We start from the raw sequence: 27,417 nt of genomic DNA, 5'->3' as shown, positions 1-27,417 counted from the left end.
TATATTCCTAGGATTATGAGGAGGCCCCTCATAAGCATAATGATGATGAAATCTCTCTCCCTTTTTTTTTTTTTTTTTTTTCCCCCCCCCCCCCTTCCCCCCCCCCCCCCCCCTCTCTGGCTCACTAGCAGCCTAAACCCCCTGGACTGCCATCTCTTCCAGTTCCCATTAAAACCCATCCATTTCTATACCTGTATGGTTGTCTGATGTCCGGAAGTTTTGTTTTATATGGTTTTACCCTTCTTTTAAGAGAAACCATAAGGGCTCACAAGGCCAACCCATTGTTGGGTTCTTTTACTGACCATGTTTTTCTTGTTTTACCCCCTGACCTTCTTGTAGAGACTTCATTTTACAAAGGGTAGAGAAGAGAGAGAGGGTTTTGGTTAGTGTTAGGAAGACCATCCACGAAGATGGAAGCTCCTACCAATTATTTCCACCCATGGGCATCTTACAGATGGTTGCCTAAAGTGTTGGATGAAGTTCAAGAAGATTGAACTGTGGATCCTATCTGATTCATGCTAAGAGGAAACGATTTTAGGGTTTCCTTTTGAATCCAAATGAATATATTTTATCAAATGCAAACCCATAAAACCCTGGAACATGAATTCACTTATATTCCACTGTTGCAAAACAGTGAATGGGTTCATTCTGTTTAGCTTTCCATCTGTAGTTAGTGTAACAGGGAAAACATGAACCAGTATGGTAATTCACTCAAGTCATACTTGAACCTATCAGATTTAGTCTGCTCTACCAATGTGCAGATCAGGTTGAGATCGAAACCGGTACCATCATTAAACACTTGATTTACTTGGTTATATCTCATCTGCTGACAATCCCAGAGAGGAATTAATTGAACATTTACAAACCACCAGATCTGAGCAACTAAACTTTGATCTTTTGATTGGTATGAGTCTTGTTTGTTGTTCAACAGACAAAAGTCGAAGTACTACTAAAAATATATAACCACCTCTAGAGATCTAAAACCTTTGCCATATAACTCCTAATTTTTGTTGTTAAATCGGAATGGTCATCTTCACGCAGGAAGCTGAAATTTCTCGTTGTTTCTCCAGCTGTGCAAAACAAAGACACAATGACATATTTCTTAGTGTGAGTGGGATTTTATAGTTCAGTGGAGGAGGAAAACTTAAGTTACCTCTTTATGTAGTAGTAAAAAAAGTCAGCATAAAGAGCTGTCTGAACCAGGCCAGATAGCCAAGCTGCACCCAATAGTAGATAGTTATTATCCAGATAGTAATGAGCAATAAAGGCATAAGAGGCTTGCATACAGGTAGTGCCAACAGGAGGCAGAGAAACTTACATATCCAACGGGCCTGGTGGTTCTCTGTGAAGAAACGGTAAACCCAATTTACCAGATATAGAGCTCGGTAAGCGCTGTAGTGGCCAGAAGAAGGAATATCAAGACATAAATCATTTGCATGGACAAAAAGTCACAGGATACAAAGTGTCTCTTCTTATATGGGAGGAGTGCAAGATTTGGAAGAACAGCAAGCAAAACCACAAGATTCATTAGAGATACAACAGACACATCCTTTTGTATCCAACAGTCATTGAAATGAACTTCCGATATGCTCATAGGTATGCCAAAAACCACAAATATGACAACAGAAAAAGTAAGGAACTAACTAAAGTTTGATGAGTAGTAGTGAGATAACGAAGCAAATCATTAAGGTGCTTAACATCGAGTGTCAGCCATAATAACCATCATACCATTTTATTCACTAGAATGGGTCTCTACAGCTATTACCTGATTTGCAGTTAAACCCAAATTCTTACCAAACCATTTTTCACTTTTCTCTTTTTGGCAGAAAACAAGAAAAAGTTTTAGCTAAAAATAAACACTGTAGAACAATGGCAGTAGAAAGTGCCAACAAAACCACAATTGGCAAAGTCAATCAATGGGCTATAAACCCGAATATAAAGACTAATATTCCCATCTATACCAAGCTCATCAGAAAGGGGATTGGCTGTCACATACACCACGAGAAGAATTTACTGCAAAGACAACACAATCTAACTTCTTTTTGACAAGACATGAGTATTCCAGAGGCCCATCAGAGCTAGACTACACTCAACCAATAATCACCCCCTAAGGTATCCATCAATCCATCCACTCATCCATAGTTCCATACATTAGACAAAAACAACTCAAGACCCTTAATAAGCACCTCCAGCTCCACCTGATGGAATCGCAAATGCCAAGTGGACCAGAGAACACCAGCCAAATATGACAATTATGGTCCCGAATGTCTCACCTATAGCAGCTGCACCTAGGTTTACTGACACCACTTTGAATTTAACCAAATTAAGAGGGGATAGCAACCCAAGAATGCTGAGTTTGAACAAATCTACTACAAACAAAACCACAAGATGCCAGTGTTGGATAAATAACCAAGAGATATAGTAGACCATCTAGCATTACTACAGCACGATATCTCATTCACCTCTGAACAACCGCCTGTTACTGTCTTCCCAGATGATTGAAATGATAAAGAAGACACAATGAAACATATATAGTTGTTGCTATTAGGAAGAGAGACTGAATGTCGAAATCCCCTAAGTTGAGAATCCTCTCCAAGAGGGGCCCAATTAATTCAGGTCGTAAAATGGGACCAAATTGCCTTAAAGACCATTTGTTTTCAAGAGAAAAAAATGGATGGGTAAAAAGGGGTGGGAGAAATTGATACTCTTTCAAAGAATACCATAAAGCCTGATTGTTTTGGTATTCTGAGCAGCAACCTACGGAGCTTGAAGTAATCCCAGGGGCTGCCTGAAGAAGTACCTTTCCCTATCTGAAGTTCATCATGCCTTTGATCTAGCTCCTAACCCTGTTCTACCCAAAGAAGAGGTAATATTTAAAACTACAAAGACTGATGTTATACAGGCAGAGAAGATTCTTGAAGAGAAAGAGACTAAAGTAATCAAGGCTAGCCTAGAGCAGGGTAAGGAAGAAATTTGGAGCACTCCCCTACAAGCTATCCCAAGTTCTAGAGTATGTGCCACCAACCTTTGACTTGAAGGACCACTAGGTGGGAGATGGTACCACAGAGGTTCATGAAGACATAACCAAGATAACAGTACTGCCAGAAGCAGTGATAAAAAAAAGATCCCAAGAGCATGGCTGCTGAATTTGAACCGACTAATATTGAATTTGTCTTGCCCACATGGTCCTTCAATGAAAAGGCAGCCAAACTTTAAGACTTAATTCCCAGTGTTCCTACCTTGCCCGAGTTTCACCTGGAAATGGTACAAGCTGCTACCCATGTTACTCCCTCCACATCACTGCAAGATTCAAGGACAAATTCACCCTCAGGATCTCAAAGAATCGATCTAGCTTTGCATGAAAGGCACAGGGCTCTCAACCATTCATCAGGGATGAATATTTTCAGGAAGGGGAGAACTGATGTGAAATTGCAGGACCACCCCAAGACGAGAGCCGAAGGAAAGTATAAGACTGCTGCTCAAAACCCTGTGGCCCTACTGGGAGGTTGAACCACATGGAGGGCATTTTGGTCATTTTGGGCACCCTAGTCTAGCCCAATTTGGTCTATCCGAATCTTACTGGGACTCCAGTTCTAATTTTATTTCGTTATTTGAATCAGCCCTTGTTAAGTGATTAAACAGTCCTAGCCTAGTTGGGAGTAGACCTGTAAATGGATAACCAAAATCCGCCTCCGTATTCGCATTCGTATTCGTTTAAGAGCGTTCGAATCCGAATTTTTTCTTACAGGAAAGTATCCGTATCCGTCCGACAAGCAATCGGATTCGGATTCGGATATTTACTAAATGGATCGGATATTATCCGGATAGTATTTTATCCGTTTAAAATATATATATAAATTTTTAATAAGTTTAATTAACAAACGTGATTTTGACTATTCGGAGCGTTTCTATCACTTTTGCGCATTTTGTGGATTTTTAAATAATCAGTTGTCACTTGTCACATCATCCAGATTAAGTTTAAAGAATTCATATTTTTAGATAATAGCAAACTTCACACACACGCATCACATGGCAAACTTCACACACACGCATCAACATGGGTTTGTCGGTTTTATTTTAAGATGTTTTAAAATAACCATTTTTCTTAGCAACGTTTTTACACACTGTTTAACTAGATGCGGGATGAAGTCTCCTTGTTCTTCTCCTTCATTCTTTTGAGTTTGCGAACAACGGAAACAAAGAAACCCTAAAATGTTTCCATCAACCAGCGGCAGTCTGCAAGTAGCGGTAAGCAACAGCAACCAGCAAGTAGCAGCAAGTAGCGGCAGTGGAAGGCCTTATTTGAGACTCCATCGCCCACGATTGCTAGATGACGGCTTTTCTCTGAAATGCAAAACACCGGATCTGCTTGAGAGTGGATCTCTCATGGTTTAAACTTTAAATCTGAGTTCCACAAGCTGTAAGGGTTTTCTAGAGCGTTAAAGTATATACTCGGGTAAGTATATCGGTAATTCTTCATCAGACCCTTATTGTTCTTCTGTTTCGCTGGGTTCTTGTGCTTCTGACCGCCGGTAAGAACGTAGCTCTGTTTGTCTTTGAATAAAATGTGACGATCTTCACCTCTTCACCTCTTCACCTAAACTCAGGTTCTTCAGCTCGCAGTCACCGGAACTCAGAAAATGGTAACCAGTAATCGGATATTTTCGCAAATCGGAGGATAATCGGATATCCGATAAATTATCGGATTCGAATTCGGATACCCTTTAAAAATATCCGTCGGTTATCGGATCGAATTCGGATAGACGATTTTCTTATCGGATTCGAATTCGGATAGGGGTGTATCCGAGCCGAATCCGAGCCGTTTACAGGCCTAGTTGGGAGTAGTTAAGTTGGAATCTTATTTTAAATAGGATCTCTTCTCGAGTGGGAAGTTCTTCTAATTGCAGTTGTTTTTAGTTTGGAGTTCATTTCTAGCTGGTTTCCCTTTCAAAGTGAGAGTCCTTAGTAGGGTGGGAGTTCTAAATAAAGTAGGAATCCTTCTTTGTATTGGATTCAAAGTTAAGTCAAAGTCTCAGTAGGCTATAAAAAAGCCCCAGGCATGTAATATCAGTCAGATTATGTTGATGAGTAAAACATTGAGGAGAGTTGCAGCCAAGGAGATTACGTTTGATGTTGTCTATGGTTTCCGGGTGGAAGGAAACCCTGCGGCAGCTTTGTGGTATTATTTCTTTTAAAAGTTCTTCAATCCCCCAACAGTATACAGCAATGAAGTGATTATCCCATCCCAATCCCCATCTCCAACCTCATCTCAAACCCTTTTAAACCCCTCTCCCATCCCTGCAGCATTCCTTTTTTCTCCCCAAACCCTAATTCCCATATCTTCTCATCCCCTCCTCCAATTCCCACTCCCTTTTGGAATAATTAGCCCCATCCCTTCCTTAGCATTAGATCTCTTTTCCTGACCCCAATTAATCATCCTAAACCCTAAAACCCTAAAACCTGCAATTCGTCTTCTTCCCCCCAATACCCTAATTATCTGCAGCAGCTCCCTGCAATTGCCTAATCAATGTAATTGGTTGATTTAACTTGAAGATTCCATTACAGCTTCAATCCAAGCTTTGTAATATGCTAAATGGTTGTGCTGGCTATATGTGTTTTTGAGCTGAAAGTTGCAAAGCCTGATCAGAGGAGCTTGGTTCCTATTATTCTTCAAAATTCAAGGTCAAATCTTCAACTAAGAAGGGCAGTAATGATGTAGAACCTGAGCAGAACTGAACCAGCCTCAGATGGACCAACTGGCCCTGGTCAAACTAGTTTAGCAGGTCATCAAGAAGGGCATAAAGGAGGCCAGAACACCGTTCACTTGAACAGTAACACAGTGTGATGCAGAAAACCAGTTACTGTTTAAATGAACAGTAACCTAGGAGATTATTATTCATATTTGGCAGGCCCCAGTCCTATTTGCAAGGAGTTTAAAATAAATAAATAAATAAGAGGATGCTGTTTTGAGTAGGAGTTTTGAAGATAATCTAGGATTTTATGATTTATTTATTGAGATAATTATGAAATCAGAATTGTAGTTTGGGTAGGTTATATAGAAATAATTTTAGCTGATTTAAATTGTTATGAGTCCTAGTTTTAATGGAGTATATTTCTATTATTATTTAAAGAGATAATTACTATTGCGCCCCCCCCGCGTACTTTGATTGTATTACTACTTTATCCCCTGTACTTTTCAAAATTACTAATCCAACAACTTTGTCCACAATTACTAATGCCCCCCCCCCCCACCATTAAACTCTGTTAGTTTACTGATGATGTGGCATTTTTATATTTTCTCAAAAACCCCAAAATAGCCCTATATTTATTTCTTTACTTATTTACCCATTTGACAAGTTACAGTATTATCCTTAATTAACTAGGGGGGGAAATTAACCATAATCTGTTTTCTTCTCTAAAAAGAAATCGTCAAATAAAGAAAGAAGTGATTGGATAAAACTCAAATGGAAACTGAAGAGGAAGGAAGATCGAATTCAATTCAAACTAGAAAATGAAAACCGCCTAGTATATTTTCCACTTAATCTTTAACTTCACTTCTTTAATTTCTTCTTCTCTTTGAGGTCTGCAACAACCTGCAGCAGTTATCTGATGACTGTAATAATTTTGTCTTACCTTCAAACCAGTATTCCTTAACTCGTTGACTGTGGTTCTGCTAGTACTATCCAAACTTAATGATTCCAGTCACTTGTAATGGATAGTTATTACTAGTAGTTTATGCCTTCTGTTGTTTTCACTGAAAACCCCAAATTAATCTCACCAAATCAAGCCCGTCTGGCAAGAAAGTTGATTAACTCGTGGGAATCCGATGCTTCAACCTGGATATGGAGTTAAGATCCCTTAATATTGGCTGCTGCAGGCATTAATACGGAGTCTTGGCCCAGTCTTAAAGATGAAAGCTAGTGAGTTGTGCTGGCCATTAATGGTTCATACCTCATGTGATGTCATCACAAATCACAATTACTTAAGTCTTTTCTACTGCTCAAATCCACCAGAGTATTGACTACTACACTCATAATTCTAAAAGATCCATGCTTTAGTTACTACAAGTCCACTGCAAGTGATGATTAACACCATATCCTTCAGTGATGATTCTTTCTTCTTAGACAGGCAATCTCATTCATCTAAGTCAACCAGAGCATATCCTGCCACCGATTTTGAGAAGGGTTGGGATGGAAATCAGACTTGAACGTTTCACCTCATTCATGTAGCTAAGCTAACTCAATCCTCTCTCCTCCCCTGTTCTTTCTTCTTTACTACTTATAAATATAAATACTGCAACAATGGTGGTAGAAGTGAGTTTTATTAAAGATATTTAAGTTCATAAAGCTCTGTAATAGAGACATTCCCCGCAGAATATGCTAATAGCTTCTTTCTTCCCACGACCTATGCTCTTCTTTTTTCTTTTTTTTTGAGCAAATTGCATCGGCGCCCCAAAATGGAGGCCTTAAATCACTGACACCCCACTTTATGTTTGAAAAATACAAACACCCAAAAATTGGATTTTCATTGGACGCATTAGTCCAATTTCTCACTAAAAACTGTTAATCACTGTTTATTTTCTTTCAATTCCAAAAATATCCCTATCAAAATATGAAGGAAAAAAAAATCAACAGTGATTTAAAGGTTTTTGGTGACAAATTGGACTAATGTGTCCAATGAAAATCCAATTGTGGGGTATCTGTGTTTTTCAAGAATAAAGTGGGGTGTCATTACTTTTAAGGCCTCCATTTTGAAGTGCCAGTGCAATTTGCCCTTTTTATCTCTCCTCAGTCAAAATAAAGGAAGTTTGAAAATAAGGTTAAAACTGACATTTAATCTAGTTTTTATAAATGTGGGGAGCATCATCTTTTGATTTCTTAATTTTAATGAAGGACAAAGTAGACATCACATATTCAAACTTAACACCATTATAAGGAAGAAGGGAAACAATAATTTTGTAAAGAATAGGGTTTTATTAGTAATAAAATCAAAGTACAAGGGGGCAATAGTAATTATCCCTAGTTTAAATGATTGCACTCAACTTAATGAGGGATTTTTAAGATATGAATTAAAGATAAAGTATTAATGAGGCGGGCCTTAGCACAATGGTCGGTGGATCACAGTTGTAGACTAACGTCAGGGTATCAAAACAGCCTCCCAGCAAAAATGGTTGGGGTAAGGCTGCGTAGGAAAGGCCCCCCTAGATTCTGCTTGTGTGGAGGCCTTGGCACCGGGTTTGCCCTTTTTTTAATTAAAGATTGAGTATTATATGTGGATTTCAACCCCATCTTTTTCTCATCTTCTTAAGAGTCTTCTTCTCCCTTTTCCTCTGCTACAAGTCTAATTCTTCTCAGATTTCCCCATCCTCCCCCCTTTTTTTAATTCCTTCCTGCTCCCTATTCTGTGAATGAATGATACCACAAGATCTTGTGAAGCCCAAGACCAGATCATGTGAAGATTCCTAGAAGGGTCAATGTTGTCTATGTGTGGGGGAGTTAAATTGTTTATATTTTTATTGGATACTAGTTGCTGTTAAGTTGTTTCTATATTTGGAATTGAGAATCAGTTCAATTCTCAGAAAAGTTAGTTTCTACATCTAGAATTACTCATTTTTATATAAGCATGAAACTTGGAGAGCAAGTACCACAGCTCTACAAATATGTAAAGCAGTACTCAGCCCCTCCCCCCCCCCCCCCCCAAAAAAAAAAACCAATGATTTACCGAATTAATGAATAGATTGCCTTTTAGCATGAAGAATCTCTTCAGCAATGTTAATGATAAGAAGGGCTGAGGCCTTCCTGAGAGGGCTAAACTCCTAGGGCTTATGGGGCCTTGCTATCAACTGCTAAACTCTAGATTTAAGAAAACAGGTGCTAAACCCATCTAACCCCAACTTCTTTTTCCTTGCCTGCTGCTCTTGATATAGTTCCACTAAAGCTAAACTTGTGTTGCTGCTATTGTTGACTAAAGGAAGATTTCCGATTCACCCAAAAAAGTAAAACACAACCTTCAAACTAAGATTGCTTCATCAACAAATTGCTGTGCTAGGACTGCTACTGAATCCTCCATTACACAAGCTTTCTATTTTCACTCCACCTCCATAACAAAGGATTAAACCATCACATTAGTCTTAAATTTACAGCATAACATTCCTCACTAGAGACTCCCTTGATCCAAGTTGCAGAGCCATTTGCTGGATAGTTTGTGATACAACCCAAAAAAATTATTTTGGTGACCACCCTCATATCTTCCAATCCAACTTAAAGCAGTCGTTTGCTACCATACAAGTCTCATTCAAACCAAGGCTGATCATAGTTTTGGAGGTTGGTTTGTTTCAAACCTGAGATTACTAAGTTGTCCTCATCTTCTGTTTTCTGTTTTGGGCCCTGTGGGCTAATTGGGGATAGCTCATCCTTAATTTTAGTTTTACATTAACTTCCCAATTCATATACTGCTCTCTTTTTCAAATACTGTTATCATCAGTTTAGATGCTATTATACACAATCCAATGACATACATTGTGACATTATCAAGTAAGGTACTCAGTATAAACCCTAGAATCCAAGCCAACGTTAATGTTCTTTCCATCCATGCTTTGGTCACCTTGGCATCATCCTGGTGCACGCCTAGGCAAAAAGGCACCAAATGTGTATCAACGTCACTATTCTTTCTATTCATGCTTGGGTCACCTTGGCATCATCTTGGTGCCCACCTAGGCAAAAAGGCACCAAAGGCATATTCGTACTTGTGTATCAATATCATGTGTTAAGCTATTTTCTATTCTCTACTACTGGTTTCTTATCAGATCCGGTACTCTAACAGCATCAGATGAGCAAATGCTTCCTCTGTGAAGCAAGCCATCCCTGTATTAATTGAATGACTAGGTTATATCTTCAAAAGTGGCAAGACCTATGGCCAGGTAATGATTTTGTTCACTCGACAAATTAAGAGACAGAAGATCAAACAGCCCCACCCACAACCCAACTCCCTAACCCCCAAAATAAAGATATTAGAAGGAACACTTGCCCAAGTAGAAAGACATAATTCCCCGTCAAGTTGTCTATATTTCTTGACTTTTGGAGTAATACCAATTGTGGTAAAATTGCAACTGCTTCAAGATAAAGTGAAAATGTCCATAAAACCTGTTGCATTAAGAAGAGTATTAATTAATTATAAATCAAATGAAGGTAAATAATACATAGTTTTAAATTACTCAAATTTCAGTGCACATTATTTAACAAGGACAATTTACACAACCACACAGATGCACTCAGACAAATGAACCGAAATTTTCAGAAAACCTTGGCTGAAGCAGAAGTAAGATAGAGCTCCCATGGATTTTCTATCAGCTTCCAATTATTTCTTGCCTCTTTTTTTTTTTTGGTTTTTTTGGTTTTTTTTTTTTTTTTTGGGGGGGGGGGGGGGGGGGGAAGCGGGGGAGTATGATGCTGGGAACCACAGATAATGGAAATAATCTCACTAAATTTAGTTAAGGGAGGAGATATTTGCTGATGCTAGCAGAGATTGTGGAATCTATAACTCATGCGTGCATGTTGTCTGTTCTCACTGTTGTCTCTGCTAGCCCTTTTCCTATTTGATACATTTAAAGAGAAAATGCGAGCTTACACTATAAAATAAGGAGTGTGAGTGTGTGCCATGTGCGTATGTTTGTTTGACTGTCAGTGAGTGTGTGTGTGTGTGTGAGAGAGAGAGAGAGAGTAATACAAAAAGGAAGAGGTCCCAAGTTGAGATACAACAATGAACCCAATGCTTAACATAGCTGGGTCTAGCCCCTTCAGGGTGACATGCAAGTTACAATCAGATTGAATCAGTAAAGGAATACCGGGCCACTTTGGAATGCTCTCTTACTACTCAAATTTTATTACTAGACAAGGACAGCTCTATAAAAAAGTGGGGGAGAGAGAGAGAGAGAATCCAAAAACAATTCATAGTCATATTACCTGCTTGTTTTTCATCTCTTGTTGGATGGATCTTGGAAAGGGTTTTTTCTAAGTGTCTCTCCATCCCTCCAACTTTTGTGCCACTTGTCATTCGCTTGCTTATACTTTCTCATCTTCCCACATTTTGTAAAGGGGATTCACTTTGATTTCCACAATATGTATTTTGTGCAATGTCTCACTTTATGGTTTGGGTATCTTTATCTCCTACACATGGGCCTTTTTCCTCTTCCCTACTGCCTTTAACCCTAATTAGGTTTTTCCCATGCCCCTTCCTTGTTAGCTAACTCCCTTCCAGTTTCACTACACAGCTTTTCTTATCACTGCACTTCCTTCCAAGTTCCAATACTAGGCTCTCTTTATTTTGGCTTCAAGCTATAGGTTTCAGGGTTGTGGTGATGTCACTTCCCCTATTCTCAATTCATCCCTTTCAAACTGCATTCCTTTTTTCACCATATTTCTTAGTCTCTTTTTAACATTTCTCCTTTCTGCAATCTCTTAACTTTTATTCTCATCTGTATGCACTCTATTGTTGCAATGGGGTCCTATTGCAGTGTCATGTCTTATCCAGGCTTGCCTAGTTCCTGTAAACATTTGAACTGCTCCTATCACCCTAATCCTTCTTGTGGTGGATACCTTCTCACGTCTTCCTGTTCTAGTGTTGACATCTCCTTCAGCTACCGTACACTTCCTCATGGAAACACCCAGCTCTACCAACAATGTCATGATACAAAACAAAGGCAACCTTTCCAACATATTAGTTTTCTCCTACTAAACACACAACAGGCAAGCTCTTTAAAGGCTACAACATTGGTTATCCTTAACCTAGTCAAGGTATCCTTCGTGATTTCCTTGTATCACTTTAGGAACCGTTGGGAGCCAGTTATTTTTGCCGGCTTGAATGAGTGAATTTCTTTGTGGAGTTTACATGACAGCCAAAGATAAAGCCTTCTCCTAGTCCCCCAGGATATTTGACCATCAGCTGGTTCAGCTGGTTCCCTAGTCACCGAGTGATGACCACCATTATAAAGAACAAGAGTGTTCTGCTACGGGTCCAAATTCTCTCTCCTTCAGATGCTTGTTTAGATATTGTAGCAATTAGACAGGCTGTCTCTTGCACCAGTTGTGCTCTAGAATTTTGACCTAATCAGAGTTTGGGCTACTGAAAGATTAAGTGTGTGTGAAGATCAGCTCTAAGAAGAAAAGAGCAGTATATGTCTTGCCAACTATTTGCAATCATTCAGGTGAAGCTTATCCTAACCATAATGCATATCAAGTATGAACTCTTTAAACTTTATTTTTGCAGTGATTGCATATACCATGAACTACATTCCTCCAATTGCTCAAAGGCTCACCAAGCTAGAAACTACACAAAGTAGGATTTTTTGACGATGTCCTCCAACCATCATTGATGGTGAATCCCTTTCTTGGATCAATTCTAAATCGCAAAAAGCATAAATTAATCACACTTCTTCATCCTCAGATTTAAATGAACATAGGACCACGACCAACGTCCACGTTTTACTCATTTGGTTGGTGAAGGCCATATTAACTTGGAGAAGGATCCCACAGCAATGGATTGAAACACTTCAGCACCTATATCTGTAGAAGGTATTGATGATCTTTTTCCTTCCAAACCTTTCAAGGAAGAGCTTACAAGCGTTGCTCTACCTGTTCCATTTACAGGTGGTCTCCATTTGAACACTTCGCTGGATTCCTATGTAAAGGAAAAAAATTCAGGAGTTCATGATCATCCTGACATTCCTTCTCAAGAGGACATTCTAATTCAACTCTGGAGGTCTCCCCTCCGACTTCAGTGATGGTTCCTGAACCTCCTAACAGGGGACTCTCAATACTTGAGCAACCTGGACCATCATCAACCAGTATTTCTGTAGACCACTTTGGGCTGGATTTCCTTTGGAGGCTATTAATCCAACACCAATGCTGTATTTCTTACTTTCTTAAGGAAGAAGCTGAATACCTGACACCAAACCGAGTAATTCCTACCAATACTTTGATTACTCATTACAGTGTTCAAAATTATGCTTAACCTTTGCATGTGTGTCTATAATCTTCAAGCTAGATACCTTTATCATGGCTTTTACCCAATGCCAGGATGCTGTTTCCATGTTTGATGCCAAAATTGATGATCTTTGGCTGGTACTTCTCTCATTCTCTGGATGTTTTGAAATTTTCTTACCACACCCTAATTGTTCTATCTTGAAATGTTAGGGGCTTTACAGAAATGGTTACAATACCAAAGCTCAAAAACTCAGCTAAACTTTCCATCTAAACGGAGTCAAGATTCTCAAAATCTCAAGATCTTGACAATATGGTGCTTCTTCTCCTTCTTCCCTTTTTTTTGGTGTGTCTGAAATTAATGTTTTGGTGGTTAAATGGGCATGGTTGGTTCTAAAGCTTAAAGGGAAGCTTGTTCAGGAAGCTTGTTCTAATTAAAAGCCATAAAATCATATTAAAATTTCAATTGAAAAGACCCACACACACACACTCACTCAATTTATTGATTTGAACTTGCACTGTTGGTGGCAATAAAAGTCAAACCCTCAGGGTAAACATGAAAAGTAAACTAGACACTAACTAACAGCTAAAACACAAAATAAAGATTTGGAAGTTTCTAATACAAAGTACAAACTTATCTTGAATAATCACTGAGTCAATACTACAGAACTTTCAACCATCAAGTACCACCTACCGGGTGCAGTGAACAGTGACAGATAAACATAAAGAGGAACCCAGTATTCCATGTCCCAGGTTCCCAATGGTTGAATGCATATAAATATTGAGGAATAGGAAGAATTAACAGTTCTTGTATAATCTTGAAAGAATAAGTGAAAAATAAGGTCAAAAAGCAAAGAAAAAAGAATTTCCCCCTTCTCCAGACCAAAACAGTGCGCGATATTTATTTTTTAAAAAAAAAAAAAACAAAAAAAAAAAAAAAAAAAAAAAAAAAAAAAAAAATATAAAACCCCCCCCCCCCCCCCCCCCCGCCGGCACAAAAAAAAAAAATAAAAAAAAAGAAAAAACACCACAAAAAAGAAAAGACCCCATTATTTTTTTTTTTCCACATTTTTTCAAAAATAATAAAATTTTAATTTTGGGGGCCCCTAATTTTTTTTAAAAAAAAAAAAGGGAAAGAGGGGGGAAGAGGGGGGGCTTTGGGTTCCAGACTATGGAAAATCTTAGAATCATATCATAATATTTTATTAGTATCTTTAATCTAAGTAGATCAGATTGTAATATTCTATTACAGGTATTTTTCTTATTATTGCAATCTTCTATTCTAGGTAGATTACTCATTGATTGTAATCTTCTATTCTAGGTAGATTTCTCATTGATTGTAATCTTCTATTCTAGGTAGATTTCTCATTGATTGTAATCTTCTATTCTAGGTAGATTTCTTATTTATTCTAATCTTCTAAGTAGGATATTCTTTCCTATTTCATAGATAGCAGTTGTGTATATATTGATTGTAAAGTTCTGAATAAGACACTGAAGAATCAAACATTTCAATTCCTATTTCGTCATGGCATCAGAGCCAACCAATCTTGGGATTGCTATCCAGCTTTCAGGCCTTCATTGCCTTTAATCTCTGGTGTTTCCGCCACACAGAGATTATTCTTCCTTTGGCCTTTATCGCCATTCTTTATTCAGCTCTGTTCTGTTTATTTTTCCTTACCTGAAAAACAGATTTATTATTTCTCCGCCTTATCTGTCATTCTATTGCATCTTTGGTTACTGTTTCACATACTATTTTTAAGCACCTACAAAGAGTATGTCAGAACCAAGAGAGGTTACTTTCGGGACTACATTTGATCAGAAAATAAAAAATCTGCAGAATGGAGAATTGCAAAACAGAGACAATCTATGGTGTACCTACTGCAAGAAAGCTCGTCACACACGGGAAAGATGCTGGAAACTTCATGGTAAACCTCCTAGCCGAGAGTGGCGGCACAAAGGAGAGCAATCTGGAAATAATGGTCAGGCGCATGTTACATTTGCACAGCAACCTGAAGTCACTAATAAAGAGGTTGCTAGCCTTAATTAAGAGGACATAGAACGTGTAAAAACTCTTTTGAGCAACCTTAACAAAAAACCAGGTACATGTTCTTTGGCATATTCAGGTGAGTTTCCACTTTCTATTGGATTAAATGTCTCTAGTAATTCTCTTCCAAGCCCCTGGATCATAGATTCAGGTGCAACTGACCACATGACACACTCACCAAATCTTTTCACCACATATTCTCCCTGTCCAAGTAGTAGGAAGATAGCTACTGCTGATGGCTCGTTAACTACTGTGGCTGGAACTGGAAATATTGAGCTCAACTCATCCCTCACCTTGAAAAATGTTCTACATGTTCCTAGACTATCTATAAATCTCATTTCTGTGAAGAAACTCACGCAAGATTTACATTGTAATGTAGTCTTTCACCATAGTCATTGTATATTTCAGGACAAGGATTCGGGGAGGACGATTGGACATGCTAGAGAAAGGGATGGACTCTACTACCTTGAGGCACCAAGCCAATCACATGCTACTAATGGTAGTCCTTCTCAAACCAATAAAGAAAAAAATCTGGCTTTACCATCACAGACTTGGACATCCTTCCTTTAGGGTAATTAGTCTTTTGTTTCCTTCTTTGTTTCAAGGCATACATGTCGATAGTTTCATTGTGATGTGTGTGAGCTTGCTAAACACAAGCGTGTACCACTTCCTTTAAGCAAGAAAAGAAGTTCCATCCCCTTTTATCTCATTCATAGTGATATTTGGGGTCCTTCTAGAATTCCTAATGTGTCTGGGGCTAGGTGGTTCGTGTCATTCATTGATGATTGCACTCGTGTCTCATGGATTTTTCTACTCAAAAACAAATCCGATGTTAGTTGTGTTCTTCCCAACTTCCATTCCATGGTTAAAAACCAATTTGGAGTTAGTATAAAAAGATTTAGATCTGATAATGCCAGAGACTATTTCAATCAAATTCTAACTCCATTCTTTCAAAGGGAGGGAATTATACATGAGTCATCGTGCGTTGATACCCCACAACAAAACGGAGTAGCTGAACGGAAAAATGGCCACCTTCTTGATGTAACTAGAGCCTCCCTATTCCAATACAATGTGCCTAAGTCATTTTGGGGGGAAGCAGTCCTCACAGCAACTCATCTCATAAATCGGCTGCCTTCGAGAGTCTTAGGATTCAAGAGTCCAATGGATGTCCTTTCCCAGTTCTACCCAAACCTAAAAACGACAAATAACCTTGTTCCTCGAATTTTTGGGTGTGTCTCATTTGTTCATATTCATGGACCACATCGGGGTAAATTAGATCCTAGAGCACTCAAATGTTTATTTATAGGATATTCCTCCACTCAAAAGGGCTATAAGTGCTATCACCCTCCTTCAAAAAGGTTCTATGTTTCCATTGATGTCACTTTTCATGAACATAAGTCTTATTTTTCCACACCTCATCTTCAGGGGGAGCATTCAATAATGGAAGATAAGAATGGGAATTCCTTACTTGACTTAGAGTTCACTCCCAAATACTTCACTATGTCACCTGAGTCAAACTGTGAACAACCTAAACTTGTGTCAGACTCACCTGTGTCAAACTATGAACAACATGAACATATGTCAAACTTTGAAATGAATGAGCCTATTTCTGATGTTGAGCATGTGAGATTTGGCAAAGGAAAAGTGTACTCAAGGAAGAAGAAACTTGTTCCAGAATCAGTGCAAGTTCAAGACTCCAATCCAAATTCTGGAAATGAGGTACAAATGACTAATCCTTCACTACAAACCGAATTCGATGTGCCCACAGATAGTAATGAACTAGACCTTCCTATTGCCATTAGGAAAGGCACTAGAGAATGCACAACGAAACCCATGTACCCTCTTGCCCAATTCTTGTCCTTTAAACATTTTTCCCCATCTCATAGAGCCTTTCTGGTAAGTTTAGACACCATTGCCATTCCTAACACCTTATCTGAGGCTTTATCCAATAAGGAGTGGAAGCAAGCTATGAATGTGGAGATGGAAGCATTAGAAAGCAATGGAACATGGGAACTTGTAAGATTACCAAAAGGGAAGAAACCTGTGGGGTGCAAATGGGTATATACATTGAAGTATCGAGCAGATGGATCTTTAGAAAGGTACAAAGCAAGGTTGGTAGCCAAGGGCTACACCCAGACTTACGGGATTGACTACCTTGAAACATTTGCTCCAATTGCAAAAATGAATACTGTCAGAATCTTACTATCCTTGGCGGCAAATTATGGTTGGGACTTGCAACAATTTGATGTTAAAAATGCATTCTTGCATGGTGAACTAAAGGAAGAAATTTACATGGAGGTTCCACCGGGTTATGAGAAGGATTTAGCTGCTAATATTGTATGCAAGTTAAAAAAGGCCTTATATGGACTCAAACAGTCACCGCGGGCATGGTTTGGCAGATTTACTAAAGTCATGATTAGTATGGGTTACAAGCAAAGTCAAGGAGACCATACATTGTTCATCAAGCACTCATCATATGGGGGAGTCACGGCACTACTTGTGTATGTTGATGACATAATAGTGACAAGAAATGAAGAAAAAGAGAAACAAAATTTGACTCAATGCTTGGCTAAGGAATTTGAGATCAAGGCTTTAGGAAGATTAAAATACTTCCTTGGCATTGAAGTTGCTCACTCTCAACAAGGCATTTTCATCTCTCAACAAAAGTATATCACTGATCTCCTTAAAGAAACAGGAATGGCCGCATGTAAACCAGCAAGCACTCCAATAGATCCCAACAGTAAACTTGGGAATGCAGAAGATGTTGTTGTGGACCGAGAGATGTATCAAAGACTAGTAGGAAGACTAATCTACTTGTCTCACACAAGGCCAGACATAGCATATGCAGTTAGTGTAATCAGCCAATTCATGCACAATCCAAAGGAAATTCACTTGCATGCAGCTCACCGTGTGCTACAATATTTAAAAGGGACGCCAGGAGAGGCCTTTTATTTAGAAGGAATAAAGGAATGATACTAGAAGCATACACCGATGCTGATTATGCGAGGTCAGCAGTAGATAGAAGGTCGACCACGGGATATTGCACATTTCTTGGTGGCAATCTTGTGACATGGAGGAGCAAGAAGCAGAATGTTGTGGCTCGGTCAAGTGCAGAAGCCGAATTTCGTGCAATGGCTCAAGGAATATGTGAATTACTTTGGTTGAAGATTATCTTAGAAGACCTAAAGGTTGAATGGGGTGGACCAATGAGACTCTACTGTGACAACAAATCAGCAATCAGTATAGCACATAACCCCGTGTCAACATGACCGAACCAAGCACATTGAGATTGACAGACACTTCATCAAAGAGAAGCTGGATAGCGGACTGATTTGTACGCCGTATGTGTCTACACATAGTCAACTTGCTGATGTACTTACTAAAGGATTGAGCAGCTCAGCCTTTCAAAAATGCATATCCAAGCTGGGAATGGAGAATGCCTATTCACCAGCTTGCGGGGGAGTGTGGAAAATCTTAGAATCATATCATAATATTTTATTAGTATCTTTAATCTAAGTAGATCAGATTGTAATATTCTATTACAGGTATTTTTCTTATTATTGCAATCTTCTATTCTAGGTAGATTACTCATTGATTGTAATCTTCTATTCTAGGTAGATTTCTCATTGATTGTAATCTTCTATTCTAGGTAGATTTCTCATTGATTGTAATCTTCTATTATAGGTAGATTTCTCATTGATTGTAATCTTCTATTCTAGGTAGATTTCTTATTTATTCTAATCTTCTAGGTAGGATATTCTTTCCTATTTCATAGATAGCAGTTGTGTATATATTGATTGTAAAGTTCTGAATAAGACACTGAAGAATCAAACATTTCAATTCCTATTTCGTCACAGACATCTAGCTTCTCCTGTGCTCCTGTTTTACATTCTACCATCACTGACTTTTCATTTAAGAAGGTTAATCTATTGAAATCTAGATCTACTTGGTCTAATAAGCAATAATATCCTAGAACATCCAAGGAATTCCTAAATATGTCTTTTAACTCTCCCCCTTGGTTGACCACCTTCCCGCATGCATCCTTGCATAAAGTGGCCTCATTAGTATCTGATCATAACCCTATCATTCTCAACATCTATTCTCCACTACCAAAAGGATCTGATGTAGGATAAAACATTAAGAAGAAAGGACCAAACACTATTCACATGAATGATGTCACAACCCTCATATTTAGCTATGTGGAATATTAATAGAAGCTCCTGTGGACCCAAGACCAGATCCTGTGAAGACATTTTTAGAAGGTTCAATTTTATCTGTGCATGGAACTTAGAAGTTTAGTTTTGCATTTAAATTCAGATTCACAATGTAGGTTTAGTCACTAATTTTTATTAACTTGCTTGCTTCTATTTTGGAAATCTTGTAAATGTAATGCCATATTTCTAATTCTTAGTCTAGCTTCAGTTACTAGTCAACTCAGGTTCTAGTCCTAATGCAACTTAAGGAGCAATTATGGCACTCCGTATACATGCGATAGCACTTACAACAACAACAACAACAACAATAAGCCTAGTCCCATCTAAATGGGGTCGGCTACATGGATTCTTGCCTTCCAATCAGTTCTATTTGAGGTCATGCTAGATACTAGGCCTAAGCTATGCATATCCTTTCTCACCACTTCTCTTAAGGTTATCTTAAATCTACCCCTAGCTCTTCTAGTTCCTTCAATCTGGATTATATCACTTCTCCGTACAGGGGCATTTATGGGTCTCCGTCGAACGTGGTCGTGCCACCTCAAACACTTTCTCAAAGCTTATCACTTATGGGAGCAACTCCCAAACCAACTCTAATATGATCATTCCTTATCTTATCCATCCTAGTTTTGCCACTCATCCATCTTAGCATCCTCATTTCTGCCACACTGAGTTTATCTATATGATTCTTTTTAACAACCCAACACGCTGCACTGTACATCATAGCTGGTCGAACAACCGTATATATGCGATAGCACTTACAAGCCCCCCACAATTAAGTTGAATGGGCTGCATTGAGGAAAGAGGAATCTCATTCAAATTGAGTAACGATGAAGGGCAAAGAGACCTGCATGTGGCAAGCCAAAAACCCCTATAAGCCGAATATCCGTGTCCCCTCTTCTCTTCTTAGCCTATTTTCTCCCTTGACCTAGTGCATTCCCTGTTCTGTTACAGCTGCCTGTTACGGCTACAATCTGCTGTTCAGACCCTCCTGGAGATCAGAACAGTGTCACAAATTAAGCCAAAGACTGCAGCTGCTGCTGCTGCTGCAATCAATCAAAGAGAGACCACCTACACGCATATTTTCCATCTACTCACATTTCCTACTAATCAAATCACTCAATTGGGTTTTTGAAGCAGAAGAGGCGTTCTGGTTCCAAAGATCCAGACAATCTCACATTAAAGATGGCAACCATACAACCAATAATATAACATGTAATTTATCATGGATTAAAATGGGTCTCAGATTACAGATCCTGTTGGGTCTCCAGAAAATCTTGCAACCATAGTACTATGTTTGCTTCTTCGGACCCCTTAGACCCCGCATACGCTTCTTGCCTTTTTGAGCCGATTATTTCTTCTGAAATTGCTCCTGTCTAAGTAGAACCCCCCACATAAAGAAAAATATGCCATCTTTTCCTTAGGCCAGCATAAACCTCCTCAAATTGACGGACCTAAACCTCTAACCCCCTAAAACCCTAAACCCTAAGCGCATTCAGGAGAAGCCAGTAGAGCGTTACCTGCACTAAATCAACGACTTGAAAAAACTCTCGAAGCGAAGAAGAAAAATTGGCAATGACAGTTATGCCTTTGTCAATCATCCTACTTTGCCATCTTCCAAAGAAGAATGATGCAGTTAGAAGTCTCAGATTTTCGACTCATCAGTCTTTCCATTTCAGTAATAAGATCTTCGCTAAGATTGGCCAATAGACTACAACTACATCTGAAATTTTTATTTCCCCCTTTCAGGCTACATTTATTTCTAGAGGGCAGAACTTCTGATAATACTTTTTACCGCTCAAGAAATCTTTAACTATTTGAAAATTAAAAAAGGAGGGGTGGAATGCAAGAATGGTTATGGAAATCAATATTGACACGTGTAAGCCTTATGAAAAGGTTGAATGGGGTATCAGATCCACTCTGCTTAATTTCTTTGAGTTTTCTCAAGATTGGTGCTCAATGACTTTTTTAACTCATGTCAATTCTTCCATCTCCATTAAACCAGATGGAAGTCCCTGTGGCTATTAAAAAGCCTCTAGGGAACTCCGTCAAGGCTGCCTTGGGAGTCCCTTCTTGTCTCTTATCGCTAAGGAGGTGCTCCACATCTCCTTCTTAATTATTTAGACCTAGGCATGTTTAGGGCATAAAAGTGGTGAGATATGCTCCAGAAATATCCCGTCTATTTGTCCAAAGATGCAAGACTAATCCTACATTTTTGCACTAGCTTCTTTTACTCGCACTCATTGATGATTAACAACCCTTGCCTACTTGTCAGTGCACCTGCACGCCAACATGGCTAATAACTTATAGAGCACGCCCTTGCTCACTTTGTACTACATCCAAACCATTGTTTAGCGCAATGCTTATTTAGCAGCAGAACATCCATAAAATTGACAATACAAGGTTCTCGAATCCATGTAAAAAGGATTAGAGTAGGGTTTTCCTATTTCCAGCTGCCAACCTGACACACCAAAGCTGGGATTTTTCAATTGTTGTTGCCGACCTGATCGCCAACCTCCTCTATCTAATCTTGGGACTGGCAGCAAAAACTGGAGAAGTTTAGTTCTGAAGACAAGCTTCGAGAGATGCTAACTAGATAGTCAGACAATGGTAAGAGAGATATTCAAATTAAGATAAAATATTCACTGAGAATAAATCATACAATGTAATTTAAGATGCAACCAATACCATTGGCGAAGTGTCAAAGACAGAAAATCAAACTATTCATATGATGTAGATTGTATAAAGCAAAACCACAGGCAAAGGAGACTAAGTCAAGTTATACCTCAATGACAGTGAAGCTACGGTGAATCACAAGAGCCAATAAAAAGCAAGGAAGAAGAAGAAAGTAATGCAGAAATATATCTTGATCCTTGCTGTAAGTCTGCTTTACCACCTTATGGTACCTCATGTACCACACAATGCATATCGATGTGGCAATAAACACCAGTTTCATTATAGTGTTGTACAAAGAGATGTACTTAGTGAACAAGTCAAGATACCGAGCAAGGAAGACTATAACATATAATTCTTGTGTCTTTAATGAAATTCCTGGAAAAGAAAAAAGAAAGGTAAATCATTCTTAGAAAAAGAGAGGAAAATCCAACTAATGATGCGCTTTTGGGAATTAGGCATATTCTATGGAAATAAAACATAAAAAAAGAGGGATTATGTAACCATTAGTTCTATCACAATATTATAAGTAAAGATTAGACCCTATTGAAATTTAGAGGTCAAGAATCGTTTTTCTTTACATTTCATACTTCGGCTGAAGAATATAACTGAATCCTAAAGGTAACAAGATAAAAGATCATGGTTGATACGGCCTATACATTGTTTTTGTAATTATTGACAACAACTTCCTTTCTAGCAAATGGTCTTATACATAGGATACAAGAGTAAATTGAGAACTAATGCTTGCTATTTTGCAAGATGATATGAGATCAATGGCAAATCATTTTAAAACAGGAAGAAGAAAAAAGTAACAAAAAATGCTGAAACTCACAAGATATGTCGCTTCAACCAAATTCCAAACCAACTAAAAACTCAATCAAGACGAGAAACCTCACTCCAACTTGATAGAGATCCAGCATTTTTCTATTGGAAGCTCGGACTTCAAGGTTTTGGTTGACTTTTGTTGGAGTTGCTCCTAGAGATTATTGCTACTACATATAGCATACATCTACAACCAATCTAACCAACATTCAAGAACATCCAAAAGAATGTAATTTGAACATTCTTAACGTTTACTAAAGTTGTATCTACTTAAATAATGTAAGATTTTTTATTACTTTTTTTATGATTAAATCAAGGTAGAATAGGGGTTTTTTAATGTTTAGTTCATCATAGTAGTTACAACTTACAACCTTTGCTTAAAAACTTCGAACACTTTTAATATTTACTGAAGTTGTGCTTACATCAAATTTATGGTTTGATTACTTTTTTAGTACCAAATGAAAGTATAGAATAGGGTATTCAACTTTTGGAAATTGTCATTCAACTTTTGGAAATTGTCATAACAGTTGCAACCTATGGTCGGAAATCTCTAATTTAGACTTATTTTTTCATAAACCTGACAGTGTAATTTCATTCAGAAGGCCTAAAATAGGCTATAAACCAAGTTTCAGCCCCATCCAAACCATATCAAAAACCTTGCAAGACGGCCATTTGAGTCGGCTAGAGGGGGGTGAAATCACTGACTCACCAAGATCTTGCCCTAGCTCAGTTTTCTGGCCCTAGGAAAGTTAGTTGAGCCTCAAGCTCAAACTCTTGAACCATGGATGCAGAAAGCATGTCCTTCAATACTGCCATCCAAGCAATTTTAGGGATTTTGGTTCTTTGTAGTGAAGTTCTCACTAACATCATGCTTGAGCAAACTTTCTAATTCCCACCCTCCTCGTCATCAAATTGTTTAACAAAAGGAAGATTTATCACCAGAAGAAAAACTCCTACACTTTCTTCGTGGATAACTCATAGTAAGTAACCATTTACAATAATCAAATAAATTCAAAAGAAGCACCTTAGGAAAGTCACAATTGATACCTTATGTGACATGAATTTTATAGGCTGTGAATTGCCTTTATTGATAGATTTGCCAAATTGGTAAAAAAAAATAGTGGGAATGAAAAATCTATTGCTTTGTGAACATCATGTCAAATCCTACTTTCCTGACTAGTGAAAAAAAAAATGCTCTTTCCAACAGATTTTCTATGTAAGAGAATTTTTGCAAGATCTGAAATCTTAGCTAGTTCCAAAGGTTAGACGCTCTAGCTGATTGAAACAGTAAAACCAACAACTAAATCATGTAATGGCATTCCTCTATGTACTATTATTTGTAACCAAACAAATTCCTGAGGGTGAACTCTCCCAGAAAATGGATGTTAGGGCCCTAGGATGATGCCATGTGGAGGAGAGAGAGCATTAGGGTTAATTAAGGGGTGATAAATAGCAGGACAATTGAGTGGAGAGGGTTATAGTGAGTGATTCTTGGGCAGCCGTAGGCTGAGGGACACCGTGAGGTGTGGGGGTGACTGGCACCATTAAAACCAGTTATATCTTGTAAATTTTTGGTGTTTTCATATTAATTTTGTTAATGAATTAGTGGGTTCTTATCAACTGGTATCAATGTTGGGGCCCTAGGATGATGCCATGTGGAGGAGAGAGAGCATTAGGGTTAATTGAGGGGTAATAAATAGAGGGACAATTGAGTGGAGAGGGTATGAAATAATATAGTGAGTGATTTTTGGGCAGCCGTAGGCTAAGGGACACCGTGAGGTGTGGGGGTGACTGGCACCATTAAGACCAGTTCAATCTTGTAAATTTTTAGTATTAGGGCCCTAGGATGATGCCATGTGGAGGAGAGAAAGCATTAGGGTTAATTGAGGGGTAATAAATAGAAGGACAATTGAGTGGAGAGGTTTGGAATGATATAGTGAGTGATTCTTGGGCAGCCGTAGGCTCAAGGACACCGTGAGGTGTGGGGGTGACTAGCACCATTAAAACTAGTTTATCATTGTTCTTCGTTATTCTATCAATTAGATAATATTACTTTTGCATTCGATTCGTGGGTTCTTAACAAATTGGTATCAGAACAGTGACGATCCGCGGGAAGAGATGGACACCGGATTATCCTTATTTTCTGGCGAAGGCAATGTTCAAGAATGGCTTTTAGAAGTGTTGCCATTCTGCTGGGAACACCAAATTGAGGAGGAGAGAAAGTTGAGTGTGGCTCTCCAACACCTAAAAGGGGACGCTTTAGATTGGGTTTACCAAAAGAATTGGTCTGAATTCAATTGGTCTTGCATCAAAGAAGCTCTAAAAGTGGACTTCAGTGAAGGCAAGAAGAATGGAAGGATTATTTATGTGAGTGTTTGGGCAGCCGTAGGCTGAGGAGCAACAATGTGTTGTGAGGGTGACTGACACCATTGTAACTAGTTTATCATTGTTCTTCGTTATTCTATCAATTAGATAATATTAGTTTTGCATTCGATTCGTGGGTTCTTAACAATGGACCGCTAGCTCAAACACTGGGATGAATTTTTGGACTCGGGCATAAAGTACTTAGCAGCATATGTGCCCAGCCTTTCTCACAAAAAGAGACTAAAGGCTAGAGTAATTGAAGAAAGATTGATGTCCATCACACCTTCAGTAAAAGTAAAGGTATTCTAAATACTCTTTAGAAAGGACCATTTTAAAAAGAGGGCCATTAATGTGAAGGGATAGAGCAATCAATGGAAGAAAAAAGGGGGAAAAGAAACTCAAACTAATACTTCAGATAATGTGCAGGACATTATGAAAATCGGATCCAAATACAGATGAAGACTCAATGCCCATGAATGGACTTCAATATTCCTTCAACAATATATGATTTGGTTAGTCAGTGACTCAATTAATGACACGGAACCAAATTATTTTAGTGCCAGTCAACCTAAATGAAAACTCAAAAATACTTTGGCATACAGATGACAAACTATTTTAGCACCTGTATCCAAATGAATAACTACAGAAGATGGTTATCGTTCCCCTGGAAGCTAAAGAAACTTCAGAATCATGATATGGCTTCGAACAGACAGTATAATTGCTAAAAGGAATATATGGGTTACTGTAGTACTGTACCCTTCCAATCACAGAATTTGAATGGAATCTGTAGCACTTAAGGATTATATGCTACAAGATGTTTTTGGAAATTGAATTACCAGATTTTTCTTCCTAAACAAAATAAAATAAAACATATAAAATGCATAAATGGCTGCTACTTCATAAAGTTGGGCAAAAATAATCTTAAAGGTGCAAAAATCAAGGCTAAAAAGCTGGCAGTGGAAGTTGGCACAATTATACAGGATAGCCACAAACCTAATGCTAATGTCATTACAAGCGAGAGAAAATGCAGCGGAAATTCAAACATTAACATAGGTAATTAAAGCAACGGCAATGGTGGCAACCCATAGGGATTCACATTTGAAAAAACAAAAAATAAAAAATGGCCAACACCACAGGTAATAAATTAAATTGAACAAACGTGAGATACCCAGAACATTTCTTAAATGAAAGAAACAGGGAGAAACCTCAGATGATCACTGCTGTACAAGTGACTTTGTTTATTTACCCACTGGACACCAAAAAATGAACCATATTTTCTAGGTATATTCGATAATGAGCGACAACCTTAAGGAAGCAAAAATCCAGAGAACCCAGAAGTAATTATCCGTTATGCTTGATTTCGTTTCCCAATAAATCATGGATTTTAAAAACCCAGAGAAACCATCAAACAACAAAACGAAAAATTGAAAGAAGTAGAGGAAATTGAGTACGTTAACTAAGAAAATACCTGCACAAGATTTCATTGTGCGGATCTTGAGGAGAAGAATGACTATACTGAGGAGATGGGTCATGTCCCCTGCTAATCTGAACACATTCATCTTTGCGCCTCTTTCTCTCGCTCTCTCTCTCTCTCTCTCTGGTTCGTTTGGTACATGCAAGGTCCCCAGCAAGTGTGTATGATTTTCAATGATTTTCAATGATTCTCAGATTTTCGGTCTCATATTTTCCATTTGACTTGAACGTACCAACTTAGTTTAGCAGCTTTATCAAAATACCAAAAAGGAGGAAAAATTGAAACTGTGACCAGTGGCAAAACTCGCAATTATCCACGACTGAGGATCATGCACGTGCAGTTGTCCAATAAATAAATTAACTTAAAATAAATTGTCTTATATTTAAATTATTTGTAATAGATAGATTCGTAAGAGTAGTTTATTTGTAATAGGTATATTCTTTTTCTTTTTTTTGGGTAGAATAATAGGTATATTCTTTAAGGTATACGTAAACTAAATTGAATTAATCAAAAATTTTAAAAAATTAACTTTTAACCCATGATCGGGCAAATTTTCAGCCCATGGAGTTAAGGGTTGGATTTCTACCCAAAAAACAAGGAGTTAGGGTTGGATTTTTCCTTTTTTGGGGGAAATAAAGGCTTTATTTAGTTAACAAAATCCTGGGATGTTATACATTAAATAATCAGATAAAAAATAGGGTGGAGAATAGTGGTACATGAATCAATCATGTGAAAGGGCCGCTGCTTTTGTAAGATCATTGGTTGCAAAATTTGCTTCACGAGGGATGTAGGAGAAGGAATATTCTATAAATGACGCGTTGAGCCTGCAGATATCTGATATTAGGTGAGAGA

General features: G+C 38.2%; 1 protein-coding gene across 1 annotated transcript; it reads right to left on the bottom strand.

Moving 5' to 3' along the window:
* Positions 1-400: 400 nt before the first annotated feature.
* Positions 401-26,839, bottom strand: LOC149000085 (ER lumen protein-retaining receptor B-like). Its single transcript, XM_089139746.1, has 6 exons — positions 26,560-26,839; positions 22,018-22,283; positions 10,027-10,142; positions 1,319-1,392; positions 1,154-1,217; positions 401-1,070 (listed from the first exon to the last, which is right to left on the bottom strand). The coding sequence occupies exons 1-6, from the start codon at positions 26,648-26,650 to the stop codon at positions 1,034-1,036; spliced, it is 648 nt and encodes a 215-aa protein (XP_088995872.1). The 5' UTR covers positions 26,651-26,839; the 3' UTR covers positions 401-1,033.
* Between the last annotated feature and the right edge of the window lie 578 nt (positions 26,840-27,417).

The sequence above is a fragment of the Hakea prostrata genome, chromosome 11, assembly GCF_041222555.1.
Source record: "Hakea prostrata isolate BN-2017 chromosome 11, UWA_Hpros_2, whole genome shotgun sequence".
Lineage (NCBI taxonomy): Eukaryota > Viridiplantae > Streptophyta > Magnoliopsida > Proteales > Proteaceae > Hakea > Hakea prostrata.
This window is presented reverse-complemented; position numbering and strand designations above follow the sequence as displayed.

Coding starts and splice junctions, on each gene's coding strand:
- LOC149000085 (XM_089139746.1), bottom strand. CDS start 26,650: ATGAATGTGTTCAGATTAGCAGGGGACATGACCCATCTCCTCAGTATA. Junction 10,143..22,017: donor GTAGCTTCACTGTCATTGAG/GTATAACTTGAC, acceptor TTAATGCAACAG/GTTTTATGGACATTTTCACT. Junction 1,393..10,026: donor AATTATGTCTTTCTACTTGG/GCAAGTGTTCCT, acceptor TGGCCACTACAG/CGCTTACCGAGCTCTATATC.